Consider the following 20134-nt stretch of genomic DNA (forward strand, 5'->3'; position numbering starts at 1 on the left):
GTGTCTGACAATGATATCGAAGCCGTCATCATCAAAAAAGGTGAAATCATCGGGTAATGTGAGGTCGCCAGAGAAGACAAAGGAGCAAAGGGGTTGTGATAGTCGATCGATTGTGGTAAGGTGATTGTGGACAGTGGTTTGCCTCCACCAAAACAACCTACTTTTTTCACAGAAGAGGAGAATACCTGTAAAGTTTACTCTGTTTCCTCATTTGATGAGTACATGATTACACTATCGTATCCTCGGTAGCAAGTAGATGTATCCCGCTCTTCCTCCTTTAAAATAGGTGTTAGGTGTAGGTGGGTCTCGGACTGTTCCATCCTTCTGTACCTTAAGCTGCTTCAGCTATATATGTCAACCATGGAGAATAGATCCGACTGTATCTTCTATTTATAAATTTTTTTATTTTTTATAAGCTAGTCCCTAAACATAAGTTATTTAACAGAATAGCCCCTGAAGAGATGAAATAACAAGAATACCCTCATGTGCAAGGCACATGGCCAGATTTAACTAAAAAATCTAACTGGGTTTGGCCTAAAGGACATAACGTGCAAGATTTTAGAACATTAAGTACAAAACTTGTCAACTTTTGCGCTAAAGAACAGTGCCTACAATTTAGTGTAAACATAGCGGACAAAACTTGTAATTTACTCTAAGAGAAATGAAATATCCTCCTAACAGCATGACCATGACACTAGGAAAATCAATAGAACGAATTAGGAGAGAGGCGCAAAATCTCATTATCTTGGTGTTGGAAGGATATGTAAGAAGGATATACCATATTTCTTACCTTCAAAGCTAAAATTTTTGAATCATAGATGGTTTTTTTGTGATCTGAAATTAAATAAGTTAAAGTGAACACAAATCAGGACGAAAGTTGGTTGCATTTCTATACAGTACCTGCACATAAACATCGAATACACGCCTCCCCAGGGTGTTAAATGAGTTATACTGGGTGAAAACAATCTCTGCAAAGTGGAGCATGACAGTATAGTTCCCATTTATAAGACACAATCCATAATAAGTAAGAGAAATAGCGGTGGTGCGTGCTGTTGTATATAAATCGGTATCAAATGTGGATGTATTATGGAGACTAGATGTGTTGGAAAGAATATAGATGTCAGAATCACGGTCATCATCTAAGAAGTTTCCTGTGCTGCTAAATGCCCAATTTCCAGCATTGTAATATGGCGAGGCACCTTTTTTCTCTGTATCAGATTCGTATTTAGTGTTGTTTATATATACTTCTTTTCCCCCACAGTTGATGCGCAATGAATAGATTTCTGATGCAAATGATGACATTCCATTTAAGATATTGGATTTGGTTAATGTGTGTACTTGTATATAGTGATGTAGAAACTTTACTTACTCTTTACATCTGACTTAATACATGGGAAATCTTTCCTTAGACATGGTTGAATATTGTATCTATATAAGAAATGCAAGACAGATAAGTCATTTTCTACTTTGGAGGTGTACACAACACTTTATGTGGTTCATATAATCCCTATGCCTTTCCTAATTCCTAGTCTTGGAACGAAAGTTGATCACAAGTCCCAGGTAGGCCCAGTCCAAACCCATATTAAGACCAGTTAGGCCCAGTACACACAACACACACATGTGTGTGTGTGATTTTCTGATTATCATATTTTTTATGAGTCAATTGTTTTTACATCTACTGTAAATGTAAATTTGTATATTTTTCTGCTCAATAAAACTAATTTGAGGCAACAAAATATGTAATTTTATTCATCATGTCACGAACCGTATTTTATAATTTAAAATACCTTGTTTTATATCAATTCGAGTTAGTAATTATATTTCAAAATATAGAACTTAAAAATAATTAAATATGTAAATGAAAAAGCTAGTAAATTATTATAAGCTGGCCCAAATCTCCCCCATTTTTCAACTCATGCTTTAAGCCTGCCTTTAACATCTACTTTAGGACTAGGCCCGGTACGAATTTTGATGCTTTCACAACATTGAAGTGAGGATCATGTGTCTTACTGTTTATCTGTTGACGACGAAGAATAGCTCTCCACCACATTTCTGAGTAACGAGTGCAAAATTTGTTTACATTAGGCATAAACGACATGTGAAACCTAAATGTAGCATACATATGACTTCTTGCTATGGGGGGAAACAACTTACATCTTCTCTTGTTCACATATTCTTGGACCAGAAGGGTCCCAAGTAAAATGGTTACACGAAATATCCCTATAAAGGCATAAATACATTTAAGCACAACCTACAACTAAAGGTTATAAATTTTTTTAATTATTTAGTTTATTAGTGTTCTAGTATAATTACAGGCGCTTGAAAAACTAATTTTGATTCAGTTGCGTGCAGTTACCATAAATTAATAAGGTTTCATAAGATTCATCTTTTGCTCATTTGATGATGTATATCATACAGTGAAACGATAGTTGTAGGAGGATATCCTTACACGTCCTTGGTGCTTGAGTATACCCATGCAGGCACAGGTCCAGTAAGATTATTTTTAGTTAAATAGCTATAAATAATCCAACAGAGAGAATTATTATTAATTAGAAACAAAAATAATATTGTTGAAGATAATTCACATACACGTGCTCAGCTTCTAGTTTAGAAAAAGATGATGGAATCCCACCTGTCAAATTGTTGAAACTGAGGTCTCTACAAAAAAGAAATAAATAAATAAAAAATAAGTTCCAACAAGACAACGTAAATTTCAAACATATCCAATATGCAATAAGTGGAACTCTTAGAAAACAATAATTTCCAGAAAAATAGTGCAGTTGATATAGAGTTTATATGTTTTTATTGGATGTCTCTTGTAGGGGATGGTGCCCTAGATCATACGAGTTGCTTTGCTATTGCTATGAGTAGGTTATTACTTATTAAAAATAACTTATAATGTGATTTATGGATCATTTAAGTTAACTTTATCAATATGATATACATGACTCCTAACAATTACTTGATGGAAGTAATTGTGAATATGTATTAGTTAAGAGGCTATTATGATTTCCTTAGATGCTTTTAATACAGAGAATTCTAGGAGTTTTAATGTAACTAATAAAATTGAATGATCATCAAGATCATTCATTCATAGTGAAACAACCTTATAACTCCTAAAACAACAATCAAGAATTCTCTCTTGTTATCCATCACTCAAATGTATCATAATGGGAATTATGCCTTCATCATTATCCATTGAGACAACCATTCCCACAAGTCTCTAATTTTATGTTTATATTTATGTATTAACTAGATAAACATGATTAAGGTTTTATGTGTTTGACCCATGTATAAAGATATAGTCAACATGTGTTATCAAAGCATTAAGTTGAATATATCCTAATCAATCATTGAATTCGATTTGCGTTTTCTGAAACTGGAAATTAAGATCATTATATTAGTCATTTCATGAACTAATATCCCACTGGGATTTTTTTTACCCTTGAGGCCTTGAATAGAAATATTTCAAATCGATGAAACATGCATTAGGACGCCATCGTATCAATATTTTTATAGTAATTACTAAATAAATAAATTAAGTCACAACAATCCTTATCTAGGGTAAGATATAATATGAAGTTTTTTTTTTCTAGGAAGATTAGGAAGTAATCTTTATCATCAATTGATATAATTAAGGGTTAAGATTAAATGAGTGAAACTGAAGAAAAAAAGTAGGCACGTGGGTTTGTATAGAGGCATTCTAGTCAATTCAGGGCAATAGTTTCTATCTCTCTAGTTCCCCATCATTTTTTAAAGGTTAATAACTCTTTCATACGACATTATTTTTTTATAAAAATTGCACAAAAAAACGAGCGTTTTTTATCTTTAAAACAAGTATAATATTGCTATATTTTTGAAAAAAAAAAATTCGAAAACCCAGTTGCATAAAACGCAATGGGCAAAAAATGTAAAAAATGACTTTTTTTCTAAAACGCAATAGACCAAAAACACAAAGAAATGTTTTATTTCTAAAACGCAATGGCCTAAAAACATAAAAGAAAGTTTTTTTTTCTAAAACGCAATGGAATGAAAACACATAAAAGTGTGTTTTACCTAAAACGCAGTGGTCTAAAAACAAGTCAAAATGTGTTTTTCTAAAACGCAATAGACCAAAAAACACAAAAAATTTCTTTTTTTTAAAACGCAATGGCCTAAAAACACAAAATAAAGTGTTCTTTCTAAAACGCAATAGACTGAAAACACATAAAAATGTTTTTTACCTAAAACGCAATAGACTAAAAACATTTGAAAATGTGTTTTCTAAAACGCAATATACCAAAAAACACATAAAAATGTCTTTTTTTTTTTCTAAAATGCAATGAACTAAAAACACATAAAAATGTGTTTTACCTAAAATGCAATAGACTAAAAACACTTCAAAATGTGTTTTTTCTAAAACACATTGGACCAGAAAACACATAAAAATTTGTTTTCCTAAAACGTAATTGATAAAAACACAAAAGAAAGTGTTTTTTTTAAACGCAAAGGACTAAAAACACATAAAATGTGTTATACCTAAAACGCAATAAACTAAAAATACAATAAAATGTGTTGCGTCTAAAACCCAATAAACAAAAAATACAAAAAAGGGGTGTTTTTTCATTACTTTGTAAAACGCAATGACTCAATTCAAAACCTAGATTGTAAAAATGCAATTCAAAAATTTCTTACATAGCTCGAAGTCGATTTCTTCAGATTTCTTGAACGTAAGACGAAAATTTAATGTTAGAAACACTTATCAACGATCGAATCGAACGAATTAGTGATTCGCTTCAAATCTCGAGAAAAAATAAGATATTGTATGAAATTAAACTTGGTTTCTTCAAAAAAGTTGAAGAACACGTTGATTGGGTGTTTGAATCATTGATTGGTGACGAAAATCGCACTATAATATAGTGATTATTGAGATAGAAAATGAAGAAAATGTTGAAGATGGTGGGTTTTGAAGTTACAGAGAGAAGAATGTAGAAAATTGGATGAAATTGACTAAAATATTTTTTTTCGTTCTTTTAAATTTTGACACATATCATAATTTTATTGCTTCTTATCCTTTCTAGCTAAAATAAACTTTCTATTTGATCATCTCCCTCCTTATCTATTCAATTATATATTATGAACCTTTTAGTTATGAACCCGTCATTACTTGCAAAAGGATTGCAATGATGGATTTCACTTTAGTGGTCTAATCGTTATCTTTAAATATTTCATTGCCTTGTTTTTTTGTTTCTTTACTCAGTGACTATTAATACCACATGATATAAAATTGTTGGTGTTTAATAATCATATTATGTATTTGTTGAGGCAACAATGGCTAATTTGTATATGGCATGCATAATTTTTATAGCTTGCAAAATTGTTACAAGATGATATAACATTCAAAAACATGATAACGATTTCGATTATAATTATAAGTTATTCATATGATTATTTCTTTTGAGTTTATATGGAAAATAAAAAATAAGTAGAATGTCTTTTCCTTAAATTCTATTAACATCATGATTTAATCATTACTCTTCTGTCTTAAAATAATATTTGAATATAATTATATAATGCTAAATTACCTATATATTACCTATGTATTAAAAATACAGTCAAATGAAGAGTAACATTAACAGTGACATCATCAACATCAATGGTGACATCATCAAGGTATGAGCAAACAGTATCATCAAGTACGGGTGCGGGTATCAAATTTACTAAACCGGGTGTATTTTTGATACCGGTTCGGCACCGGTATTCACTGGCTGTACCCTCAAATACCTCTGCCGTACCATTACCGACTGGTATCGAACCATACCAGGTATATATTCGGTACCGGTACCCACTTTTGGGGATTTCGGTACCGGTTGATACCGAGCTCATCAAATCCTGTAGCAACGTATCAATGCAAGTGAATGCACCGTTTAGATTACTTTTCATACACACAGTAAGTAAACTGTATTTCGTTTGAATGTGGATGAATTGTAGCATGTAAAATTAAATTAGATATTTAGATTATTGATGAGCAAATCATATCAAATCCTGTAATCAAACCGGTATCGTATCGGTACCAAAGTTACTATACCAAATCATTTTCGGTACCAAGTTGGTACCCACCTTTTGGCGTTTTCAGAATCGTTACTTTCGGTTCGACACCGGTCTAGCACCATATCTGTATTTATTGATTTTACCTTCAAATACCATACCGTATTGTACCGAGCATTTTCGATGCAGATACATAATTTCGATGATTTTCTGGATCGGTACTTTCGGTGCCCTTACTGGCACCGAGCTCATCCATATTTTAATGTGTTAGCACCGTAATAATTGAATTGAAAACAACTAAATTTTCAACGTGTAGGACGTGTGGGTCCTATTATTATATATTAGGTTATTTAAAATCGCTTTTTTGGACGGAGTGACTATCCTTATCACGTCATTTTTATTTATGTTTTGATATTCGGTATCTGCTTGCCGTTGCTGACATGCGTTTTGCAGACAGTGGGTCCCTGCCGCAATGCGCGAACGGAAAATCAACTAGTTTTAATAAAAATTAGATGTTTAACCTAATGGTACATCTTTTGTTTTAACACTGAAATTTAAATGATACTATTTTATGTAATTATGTGTATGACAATGAACCCTACACATAGTGAATTATGAGCATCCCAAAGGCTACTTGTTTATTGATACACATAGTGAATTATGAGCATCCCAAATGCTACTTGTTTAATGATACACATAGTGAATTATGAGCATAACTTGCATAGATATATCATTTCTTGCCCAAAGGTGTTATAGTTATGTGCTTTACTTTATTATTTATGAATGTTAGTGATATCACAAGTTTTGGTCAAAGCGAAGCCAAAATTCAAGTGGACCCTCCTGGTTGCTCTGACTGCAGAAAGCACTGCAAATCAGAAAATAGAGCATGAAAACTGAGAGGGTCTAGCAGGATGTCTATTATGGTTATCTTGAATTACATCTCAAGTACTATCAGAGAGCTATACTAATTCAAAGAATGCCAATGAATATCTAAATTCAGTTGAGGAGTAATTTAAGGGATCTTCTAAAGCACATGCAAGCTCTCTAAAATTGAAGATGCTCACCACAAAACATGAATGGACTAATGGTCTGTGTGAGCACATAATGATGATGAGCGGCATGATCCATAAGTTAAAGGGATTAGACATGGAAATAAGTGAGAGTTTTCTAGTGCACTTCATTATGACTGCTCTCGTTTTAATGATTTTAAGATAAACTATAACACTTAGAAAGAGAAATGGTTAATGAGTGAGTTGATAGCAATGTGTGTGAAGGAGGAGGAATGTCTAAAACTGGAATAATCAGAAGTTGCTTACGTTGCTACCACTAAGTTAGTGAAAAGGAAGGGAAATTTTAAAGGGAAAAGTTCTAAAGTCTAGAAAGCTAATTCAAGTTCTACCATAACAAAGGGCACTTACAACGAGAGTGTTCGAAATTCAAGGAGTGGTTGGGTAAGAAAGGCACCAATACAATTATGATAACTGAATCCTTTAATACAATTGAATCCTATATGATACATTATGTGTACCGAAAATTATTGGGAAATTAGTATCAGTACCAAAGTTAGACAATGATGGTTTTGAAGTTTTACATGGGCATGGAAAGGTCACTATTAGTTTAAACTCTCAAGTTCTTGGCTATGGTTATCTGGATGGATGTCTTTATAAGTTAGAACTAGATGATAAGTGTCAAAATCTTTGTTGTCATACAATGTAAATTTCAATATCAACAAATGAAAACGAAAACAAAACATCATCTAAGTTGTGGCATTAACGTTCAGGCCATATCTCACCGAATGTTAAGACTCGTGAAGTATGGTGAATTGCCATATCTCAATTTTAACGATTTTGGAACACATGTTAAATGCATTAAAGGGAAAAGGATGAATAAAAATAAAAAAAGGTGCTACAAGGAGTTCTCGATTATTAGAACTAATACACATTGATATTTGTTGACCTTTTTCACCTGTCATAACTGGTCATACATTTTTCATTACTTTCATAAATGATTATTCTTGGTACATGTACCTGTATTTGATTAAAGAAAAATTCGAATCACTTGATATGTTTGGAACCTTTAAGGTTGAAGTTGAAAACCAACTTAACCATAAGTTAATTGTAAAGAGATCAGATATAGGAGGCGAGTATTATGGTCGACATACAAACATTGGTCAAGATCCCAGTCATTTATTTCCTTTTTTTAAAGAACACGGGATAGTGAACCAATTTACCATGCCGGGTTCTCCTCAACAGATTGGTGTTGCTGAGAGAAAAAATAGAACCCTTGAGTATATGGTAAGAAGATAGTTACCAAACTCAAATTTACCTAAATTTTTATGGACTGAGACCTTAAAGATAGTCGTTCATATACTAAACATGGTTCCTTCTAAATTTATCCCAAAAACACCCTGTGAAAATTTAGACAAGAAAGAGACCAAGCTTAGAGTATATGAAAGTATGGAGTTATCCTACTGAAGCTACACTTTATGATCCTTTGAAAAAGAAACTTGACATGAGGACAGTCAGTTGCTACTTTATAGGATATACGGAATGATCAAATGGAAATAGATTTTGCTCTTCACTCATTACTCATATTGTGGAAGCTCAGATTGCTGATTTTATAGAGAACTATAAGGTCAGTGTATAACAACCCTCGAAAACACCCCTAAACGCTCTAAATATACCATGTATACTCGTAAATGAACCTAAATAACCTTAGTTTTTATAAAAATCAAATAAAACAAAGAAACTAAAGTGCTCGCGGGCCGCGACCCAGTTCCCCCGATGAGTCGTGGGGTGCGACCGAGTAGCATCTTGCGAAATCTCAGCGTGCTACGTGGCACGACACACGGCGGACCTATACTTGTGACTATCCAGGCCTAGCCGTAGCTAATCCTGGCACGCGGGTCGCGAAGGAACAAGGGGAGGCTCTCGCGGGGCGCGAGAGACCCCTTTTTCTGCCTATAAATAAAGGCCGTTGGCCTCATTCTCAAACCGCTCACAATTTCTTTCTCTCTCAAACTTATAGTGCGAATATTAACGGGTATAATAACCCAAAACACGAAACTCTACCTCGTTATAAGTATTTTAACCCCCGATCACTAATTCGTTACCCTACCCGATTGATCCAGGGCTCCGAAACGCATGTTAAGGCTCTGCCTAACTCAGTTCGTTGGAGTTCTGTCTCGTGTTGTAAGGCTAATGTGATTTGGGTTATCTTACTAACACGTGTGCATAGTTTATTTTTAATAGATAATAATCAGGAACACCAACAGGAAGCTATAGTATTACCTAAGTCAACAATGTGAGTCATTCTCTTTTTTATACCAAACTGTTTTATTAAACCTCAAATGTTTTAAGTTATACTTACAGTGATTGAGTCTATGTATTCTACAGTTGCTGTCAGTATGTGGGGTTTTATATACACTACTAGTAATCCGTTACTATTGGACAATGAGTTAGCCAATGAGTAACATGACCACAATCATCGTGTTCATCGACGATGTCTTGATCTATTCCAAGTCGAGGGCCGAACACGCGCAACATCTACGTTTGGTTCTCGAACTACTCCAGGGGAATCGACTCTATGCCAAGTTCTCCAAATGTGAATTCTGGCTAGAGGAGGTTCAGTTTCTGGGTCACATCGTAAATAGTCAAGGTATTCATGTCGATCCCGCGAAGATTGAAGTCGTTAAGAGCTGGATTACACCTAAGAACCCGTCTGATGTCCGTTCTTTTCTCAGATTAGCGGGCTATTATTGACGATTTATCGAAGGATTCCCAAAGATCGCTGTGCCGCTTACCGCTCTCACGCATAAAGACAGGCCTTTTGTTTGGGGAACTGAACAAGAGTCTGCTTTCCAAACCCTCAAGCACGTGCTCTGCAATGCTCCTGTTCTCACATTGCCCGACGGAAACGATGGTTTCATTGTCTACTGTGATGCTTCCAACCATGGTCTTGGTTGTGTTCTTATGAAACGGGACAAGGTTATAGCTTACGCGTCTCGACCGTTCAAAATCCACGAGAAGAACTATACAACCCATGATCTCGAGCTAGGCGCGGTTGTTTTTGCGTTAAATATTTGGCGACACTACCTATATGGTACCAAGTGTACGATCTTCACCGATCATAGGAGCCTACAACATATCTTTGATCAGAAAGAACTAAATATGCGTCAACGCCGATGGATAGAACTTCTCAACAATTACGACTGTGAGATTCGTTATCACCCAGGCAAAGCAAATGTCATAGTCGACGCTCTCAGCAGACGGGGTTATTTGCTCAGCATTCGCGATACCCAAGCCCGATACGATCTCGAAACTCTCATCCGCGAAGCCCAGCATGCATGTTTCAATGAACGCACTCTGAAGAAGGAGAGAATCTATCACGATGGAGCTCAACTGGTGAATAAGTCGAATGGGATATTCCATTTTCTGGACCGAATTTGGATCCCTAAACGGACCAATTTGCAATAGATTTTGATGGACGAAGCCCACAAATCCCGGTATTCTATTCATCCCGTTGTCGATAAAATGTACCAGGACCTTCGCTACAAGTACCGGTGTCCGGGCATGAAAAGGGATATTGCTCTCTACGTTGGGAAGTGCCTGACTTGTGCAAGGGTCAAGGCTGAACACCAAAGGCCCTCTGGCGTACTCGAACTACCACCAATCCCTATGTGGAAGTGGGAGAGTATAGCTATGGATTTCATAACAAAGTTTCCGCACACGTCATCAGGTCACGACAACATCTGGGTTGTTGTCGACCGTTTGAACAAATCTGCTCACTTTTCGCCAATACGAGAAGACTACAATGTAGAACGATTAGCCCGGATCTATATCAACAAGATCATTTGTAATCATGGGTGCCTCGCGACATCATCTTTGACCGTGACGCTCGGTTCACCTCGCGACTGTGGGAAACGTTTCAAGCTGCTCTCGGTACTACGCTTAATCTGAATACCGCATTCCACCCTCAAACTGACGGTCAAACTGAAAGAACGACCCGTACTCTCTAAGACATGCTCTGTTCGTGTGTCATAGATTTCGGTGGTAATTGGGACACTTACCTGCCGTTAGTCGAATTCTCGTATAACAAAATTATCATTCGAGCATTCAAATGGCACCATTCGAGGCTCTATATGGAAGAAGATGCCGATCACCTATTGTATGGCACGAGATGGGTCACTCGCAACTAACCGCTCCTAAGCTATTGCAAGAAACGACTGACAAAGTTCTCCAAATTCGAGACAACTTGTTGAAAGCTCGAAATCGACAGAAAAGTTTCGCCGATAGATGACGTAAGCCCCTTGAATTTGACGTTGGCGACTACGTACTCCTAAAGGTATCACCTTGGAAGGGTGTAGTCAGATTCGGCAAGAAAGGGAAACTAGCGCCTCGATATGTTGGACCTTTTAAGATTCTGGAGAGGATCAGAAAAGTCGCCTACAGACTCGAACTACCGGAGGAACTCAGTAATGTCCACCCGACTTTCCATGTGTCAAACCTCCGAAAGTGCCTGGCTGAGCATGATTTAATTGTACCCCTTGACGACCTCCAAATAAACGAAACACTACACTTCGTGGAGAAACCTGTCGAAATCATGGATCGCCAAACCAAGCAACTCAGACACTCGCGCATTCCTATTGTGATCCGATGGAAAGGCAAACGAGGAGCAGAGTTCACTTGGGAACTCGAAAGTGACATGAGGGCGAAGTACCCGCAGTTGTTTGTTACGGCTTCAGCCTAATTTTGGGATGAAATTCCCTCAACTAGGGGAGGCTGTAACCATGGTTGTCGAGGCACGAGTACTCGCTACAAGTTAGGCTGCCGAGGCACGAGTACTGGTCTCTCAGGCCAATTACTCCCCGAGTAATCCCCGCCTAAGTCGAGTACTTCCCGATTACTCCCAAATCCGACTATGGAGCGCCTAGCGACTTTTGCAACCATGGCTGTAACACCCCGTGTTTCGGAAGACAAAGTCAAAGTCAAGATTGAAGTCAAAGGAAGAAAAGATTGCTAATTGCGGTCTGTCTCTCCTTGCTTAATTCCTGTTTTGACTTCTTTGACTTATAGGTTAGTCTATTTTGTTTTCGCTTTAGTTGTATTATGTGGAGTATCTATAAAGAATCGCAGTAATCGATGTATACTTATCGCTACGAATCGCCTTACGACTGTGAACAATAAGAAGTAATAATGCGATAAAGTCAACTAAACGCTAATCGAACTAATCTAATCAACATCGCACTCGTAACTCGAATTACGCATTTTGGTGATTGTTATACGTGTGTGTGTGCCTTATGTGTTACTTGTGCATGTTTATTTATGCTCTGTGTGATAATCAATCGAAACGCAATCGAATCGCAAGCGCAAAACGAATACGAAATAAGGATGATTGTAGGTTGATATAGTATGATAATTGGTGGAGAAGAGATAGCGCGAGATATGAGTAGTTGGGATTAAAAGTAATTTGACTAGGAAACCCTATCGCATCGCAACGCTCGTAAGCGAAATCAAAACGGCAAAACTCGTAGCACCGAACACTCGAATCAGGCAACCAATCTATCAGACAACCAGCCGATCGACCAGCCGTCCGCTCGGACTGTCGTCCGATCGGACAGGCTGTCCGATCGAGCTGCCTGGCGGATCGACCAGCCCTTTCCTCTTTGGGTAACCCTATAAATACCCCATGTGACTTTCATTCTTTCTACTTTTGGCAAGTGACGTCCGACCAGCGCATTCTCCTCACTTTTCTTCAGATTTCTCTCAATTCCGGTAAGATTTCGTTCTAAATCTTGTACTTCCTTGATCTGCATGCACTCCTACACCTTTCTATCTTTTGAATCTTAACTTTTAACCCTGAAATCATCAAGGTTCAAGGTGTTCTAGGATGACGTCATCATGTGTTCTTGAAGAACTTCATGTTTTGGCCTAAATCCACCAAGAATAACTTGGATCTAACCGATTTCCACATAAACAAGCAAAGAACTTTCATAGATCTAAACATATTCACAAAGAAAAGGATTAAAAGATGGTTTTTCAACTTTCTTTCAACTCTTTTACACTCAATGCCTTCGAAACCGGTAGAAACGGAGCTTGTGTCGACCTACTACTCATTCTAGTGGTTGTGTGGCTCGAGATCCGGGTTCTATCCACGAGGTTACCCGATTTCGGGTTAAACGTGAAACACCGTCCCAAACAGTTTACTAATCGGATTTGGGTGATTCCTGTCCGATCAGGAGAACCAAGTATTGACAAAATTTCTGTTGCTTAACTCATTATCAAAACGCCTCGATAAAACGACAAAACAACCAAGTGTAAGACGAACAGGTCGACCAAGACGGAGTGCCGTCCTATCGGACTGTTGTCCGATCGAACAGCCAATCCGATCGACTGGTCAAACCGAACGATTTGCACCTTGGGTCCCACACTTAAACTATTCACCAACACCTGAAGTCTGATAGTTGAACGAGTTGTTGTCCGATCGAACTACCATCCGATCGGGTTAACCGCTCGAACATGTGACAATTAAACTTCAACACTTGACAATTTTCAACATGTTCAATGCACTAGGAATGCCACCCGATCGAACTGTTGTCCGATCGAGTGACAACCTGCTGTGAACTTGTTCTCTCTGAGGTGCCCAACCGAACGAGTTGCCGGCCGATCGAATGACCGTCCGATCGACCGACCTGAAAGGTAGAGGTACTTCAATGTTTTATAATGCTACAACAAAAACTTCAAAAGTCAAACCATCATACACAAACACATCCTTCCTAAAGAAAGAAACAACCCACTCGAACGGCCATCCGACCGGACAGCCGTTCGAACAGATTGTCACTCGCACGATCAGTTGTCCGATCGGACTACCATCCGATCGACCAACTGTTCGAACCATCAACACTTGTATCGTTTTACGCGTCACTTATCGTTGTGCTATCGAACTATTCAGGCTAACCTTACTCTCAAGCGCTCCCTTCAATCCATCAACCGCTGTGAGTATACTCGATCCCTGTTTGCTTTCGCACTTTTAGGTGTTACATACGTTACTTATACAAAATCACATCGAACACACTACGCAATACTTTTAACGCTAACCGTTACCGCATGTTATACGTGACTTAATGAATGCTTGTTTGTGATTTTTACACATGGAATGCTGTCTACCTGCCTTAGCAACGATAGTACTATAGTTTGGACTCAGCACCCGTTCACTCGGGGGGTTGTTAAGGACAATTATTTGCATGGATTACAGTGGTGATCATGTATTACGAACTGCCTTGGGCAGTCAACCCGCAGTCATTGGTATCGATAGGTTCATGTCGATAACTAACATGCTTTGTTTTACTCAGTGTACGTGCTGGTTATGCGTAAACTATTTCGAACTCTATATGATGTTATCAAGCTTGTATACTCGCCTTTACACTATGTGTATTGACTTTATTTTAACGTATGTGACAAGTGCTTAAGGTGTCTATTTGCTTGGAAATCAAGGCTAGGAAAGAGTCTTAGAGACCAACAAATAGTTGTCTGTACTAATGAAACCTGAGTTGTCGGAACAGAACAATTTGCCTAGATTTGTACTGTAATAATTATATTATCTTATATGACATTGTATGGGACGTGTTACTTAAAATATTTGGTAAATGTAATTGTTATGGAAACTTCTGGACAATCTGTTTCGCTCAGTGCCGCGCCCCGATGTTTCCGTCATCGGTTGAGGTGTGATATGATGGGCAACTCAGTCAATTTAGTTTTGAAATGAAAACTAGTTATAAAAACTTCCGCCGCGTTTGTAGCGAATTTGTTTTGTTATTGAGTCTGTGTTTATATGTGTTTGAAATCACTACGAGCGCATTGCGCACGGAATCGCTGAGAAGAATAAAAAGAAAATGTAGAATAAAACACTAAAAATCACCGAAAGAAAATCAACTAAAAAAGTTGTATGGTAATGATGTTGTTCGGTAGAAACCCGTGGTCAGAAATGAGAAAATAGTAATGGGTACCGTTACCGAATTTCCTGAACCGAAAGATCATAAGTACCAGTTCGGTACTGACGTTTGGCTTCGCAACCGGTGTTTACCTTTATATACCGATACTGTAACCGCTATTTTCGGTACCAATACCGATTCAATATCAGTTGGCACCGAGCTCATCCCTACCCCTGAAACTAAAAAAAAGTTGTACGATATCGTTGTTGTTCGTACGGTACCTGTGATCAGAGATGGGCAAATGGTACTGCAAATGGTACTGGCTAGTAGTACCAGATTTCTCGAACTAAAAGATTATCAAACTCAATCCGGTACCGACTTTTAGCGTTTTATATACCAGGCCGGTGCTGTTTTTTACCTTCATGTACCGATAACGAACTGGTATTTTCGATACAAGTACCGGTTAACACCAAGCTTATCAAACTTAAAAAGTAAAGAAGATAACAATTATTATAATGTTAAAATACTAAAACTATAAAAAAACTGGATATAATATTTTATTATATTATAATATAATTCATTGTTCATTTTATAGGAGAATTGATATATAGGAGAATTAAGTTAGATTATTACAGGTAAACAAATGTTTGTGTTAAAATATCTAAATAAAAAATAGGGTTTTTATTATATTATTTCCCGATTATGAATATAGCTAACTATAAAATTCTAGATAGATTAAAAACCTGACATATTCAATATGATGATTAAGAAAATAGAACTTTAACTTGGGTATAGGTAATTATTTAGTGCATCAAAAAGTAAGTTAAATCTGTAAAATGATAAATTATATTGCAGTGACTTAAACTTAAAAGGTTAAATTGTTAATAGTTTCACAATTATGGACACACAAATAATTTGTGTCCGTTTGAAAAAAAGTTAATACGTAACTCTCTTTAATTTTGCCATTGACATTTTGGTATACATTTATTGAAAACGAAGTTGTATTTAAAAAAGAGTATTTTCTTTGTGTCGTTATATGAGTAAAGCACCATGACAAACCTAACAACATAAGTTGGTATTATGATAACCGGTATCAGTATATAGCAATTTTAAAGTAAAATATGGTTTTCAGTTAATGTGAGACATGTTTTCGGGCATACAAGGACTTTGTGTTATTTTTATTATTTTCTTTTTTCAGTCGCTACAGAAGGTGTTGGTACAGTAATAAACCAAGTTGATATCGACTGAGTTCCGTCGCATAGCGGCGGAAAATACCACTAGTTATAGACATTTTACATTATGTTTTAGTCAAATCTATAACCTATACATGTATCTACATATATATTTATGATAAATATAAGGTAGATATATTATTTTAATTGAGTCATATTCTTACAAACTATATTCATTATCGCCATTTTGTATGTATACGAGTTATTATCATAAGTTGTATTTATATACCTTTTGATACCATTTAACTTTTTGACATTTTTAGAATCCTAAACTAAATCCCTAAACTCATATGATAGAAATCTCTAAGTCATTTAAATCCGTTTTATTCTATCATTCATACTTGTATCAGACATGTTATTGGGGTGAATTTGGGATTATCTAAACCACTGCGACTTGTGCTAGTTGTATTTGATAATCTTCACAAAATGTGAGTATTCATAGTCCATTTTTCACTTTTATATTTTCGGATGTAACATGTATACCTTATTCAAATTCTAAATCTTTTTACATAAACTATACAATTTATTCTATCTATATGTTTAATGCTATGCTATATGTTAAACTATGAACTTGTGAGTCTAATTCTATATTCATACATACATTTTATATTCTAGCACTGATCATTAACTATACAAGCCTAAGCCTAAGGTAACGATCAATTTTGTCAAGACCGAACCGTACGTCGAATCAGTCTCCTTAATGGTCGGACCAGTCGAAACGAATTTAAGAACCGGATGTTTCTATAAATAAGTAAATATATATATACATACAGAGTGGGGATCCCACGGAAAGTGTGTTTTTCCTAAAAAGTGTAAAAAGTCATAAAACACAATAATTTCAGGCATAAAACACACCTAAAACTCACAAATAATAGAATGAATATTACTAAAACACCATATTCAAACTCTAATAGTCCATAAAAACTTCAAACACACCATCGTAGAACTATGAATATAAAACACACAATGCTAAACAACATAAAACACAATAATATTTGTCATTCCATAATCAGAGCCTTAACATCTAAAACACAACACAAAACCCACATACATGACGTTTTAGTAATCTTCATCACATTATTTGTGGGTTTTTGGTGCTTTTTATGGTTGACATTACGTGTTTTATGACTTTTTACACTTTTTAAGAAATTTGGACTTTCTGGCCAACTCATATATATATATATATATATATATATATATATATATATATATATATATATATATATATATATATATATATATATATATATATATATATATATATATATATATATATATATATATATAGGGGAAGGTTCAAATGAAAACCACTAGTTATTGTGAAAACTCGAAAACTAATTAAAAAAAGCCAAAAAAACATACAGAATATTTTTTTTTGCAAACCGAATTTCGCAGTTTTTTTATATAAACAAATAAAAATTCAAAAAAAAAAATGTGTAGTGCACATGTGTAATACTGCACATATGTATGTGTACTACACATGTGTACTACAATTTTTTTTTTGAATTTTTTTATATATAAAAACCAGCGATTTTAATAAAAAAAAATTGAAATTTTTTTTTTGTGTTTTTTAGGCTTTTTTCAGTTAGTTTTCGAATTTTCACAATACAAGTGGTTTTCATTTGAACCATCCCCTATATATATATATAGGGTCGGGATTTAGAGAAAACGCTCAAAAGTGTTAGAACGGAGAGAACGCTTCTGAATCGTCAGATCAAAACAATCTATGGACTAGATGACGCAGTGGCATTTTCGTAAGTTAAAATCACTTTTATTAATCTGGCGCACTTCATTAAGGGTAAAAGGGTCTTTTGACTTAACATAAAACGCCAAACTCATGCTATTAAAATCCGCCTCGACACACATAGCACACTTCGTCATAATATAAGGCCATAGGAAAATGGACCTGCAACTACCTTAGACTTTCTTTAAGGAAGATTGCAAATAAGAGTTGATCCTATAATTGTAATAGTAAGATTAGGATGAACAAACAGTGTATAACATGCTTTTGGAGCAGAGTGAGGTGTCGTTCAGTTGGAATAAAATGCTTATCAGAACGTTCAACAAGTTCATGGTTGTGCTCCTCGACAAACTTATACACCTTCCAAAATCCATTCTCATATTCTACACATAACAGTACACCACAATCAGTCCTCTTTGAAAAGTTAGATCGCACTACTCGCTCTTTTTTATTGGGGTCCAACGTATCAACCTTCTTGTCCTTATATACCACAGCTCTCGTACACAAAAAATACTTAATATGTAACACACCTTTAGAGTTTGTCTTTGTAGTCCCTTTCCTGATTGAAAACCCACATTCCTTGGCATACTTAACATACATTGAATAACAATCATCAAGGCTTGAGAATAACATGTTCTTTCTGGGCTTTAATTCTCCACTGACATCAGGAATGATAAATGGTAATCCAGTTTTTGGGCAATGCCTTTGACTCGAGGAAGAGACTTCGTTTGAGAAAACACAGGGAGGAACAGAAAAACAGAGTGATGTCTCGTAATAACATTATACATTAAAACGCCATTAATTGAATAATAAACAAGACATAATAAACACATAATGAAAACGCCAAATTTTACAAAACTAATGTTTCCACAAATTAACAAAATAGTAATAACTGATATTCACAAATACTACTAAATAAAATTTAAAACTAATCAAATAGACGAAAAACGCCAATGATCGTAAAAACATAACAAATACACAAGAACGTAAACGAAAATTAAAATTAATATCGAAAACTCCAATTGCAGTTATGAATAATAGATTAAATATCAATTAAAACGCGATTAAAGTACATAATTGAATAACGTTATGGAAAATCATACAACACGTTATAAATTAATAATACAAAAAAAAACGCCATAGAACAATGATAAAAGAACAAAACGCCATATCTGTTGCATGATTTGCTGGAACGAAATAAAAAACGTCAACGAATTTTACTTTGTCGAACAGAATCCACGTTAAACGCCATAGATCTGAGAAAGCTTGCAAAGAAGGTAACAGCTAACAATAAATATTTGGAATTTTAATTTAAAAGAGATTTATAAGGCGAATAAGGAGGGAACGTATAAAAGGAAAATCGTACCCCCGCATAACAATTAGGGCCCCCTGCCACATGTTGGGCCAGGATGCGTTCTCACCGTTCTCACACTTTTCACCGTTCTCTCCTGAACCCGTTCTATATATATATATATATATATATATATATATATATATAAATATTAATAAAAGACTACAAATAATGTCACAAGGCATTCTCTCCTTCAACCACATAAATTTTATTTATATTTATTTAATTATTTAATTAATATAATTCTTTTAATCCTAATAACCAATATATACAAATATCACTTATCTTTATCTTTATCCTTATATTTATTTTAATATTAATAAATCCAATTAATAATATTATAAATATCTAAATCTAAAATCTAATAAATTATTAATATCCTTTGTTTTAGACCCTTTGTTTTTACTTATTAATAATATTACCCAAAACTTTTATACTTTTGCAATTTAGACCCTTTGTTTTTTTTACTTATTAATCTAAAGCTTTTCATCTTTTCCAATTTAACCCCAACTCTTTTTAATTTTCAATTTTGTTCCACCATATTTTTCATCATTCCCAAGCTTTTCGTTTCGTTCTAAATTTTGTGAGTTAACGCACCACAACGTGCTGCGTTTGACAAGTTCGTCCAACACGCGGGTCCTGGATGGACTTAGTTATTTTTTTCTATGTTTTACGTTTCGGTTTAATTTCTCAGCAACGAGCATGCGTGATTCAAAGATTTTACGTCTGATTTTCGCTATGCGTTCATTTTTCCCGTTTTTATTTATTTTGTTTTTACGATATTTTCCGGTGTTGGTGGTCAATGGTATACTATTGCTACTACTTAACATAGTTTTTTGACAACCGCAGCAACG

General features: G+C 35.3%; 1 protein-coding gene across 1 annotated transcript in view; it reads right to left on the reverse strand.

Annotated features, from left to right (window-relative positions):
* The window catches only part of LOC110925238 (probable LRR receptor-like serine/threonine-protein kinase At1g07650), a 98599-nt gene that overhangs the window by 13617 nt on the left and 64848 nt on the right, over positions 1 to 20134 (reverse strand). The window contains exons 7-12 of the mRNA XM_022169204.2: positions 2590 to 2658; positions 2450 to 2515; positions 2155 to 2220; positions 2011 to 2052; positions 1370 to 1428; positions 901 to 1283 (exon numbers count right to left, since the gene is read on the reverse strand). Coding sequence (XP_022024896.1) covers positions 901 to 1283; positions 1370 to 1428; positions 2011 to 2052; positions 2155 to 2220; positions 2450 to 2515; positions 2590 to 2658 — 685 coding nt within the window. The remainder of the gene's footprint in view (positions 1 to 900; positions 1284 to 1369; positions 1429 to 2010; positions 2053 to 2154; positions 2221 to 2449; positions 2516 to 2589; positions 2659 to 20134) is intronic.

This window comes from Helianthus annuus, chromosome 17 (assembly GCF_002127325.2).
Source record: "Helianthus annuus cultivar XRQ/B chromosome 17, HanXRQr2.0-SUNRISE, whole genome shotgun sequence".
NCBI lineage: Eukaryota > Viridiplantae > Streptophyta > Magnoliopsida > Asterales > Asteraceae > Helianthus > Helianthus annuus.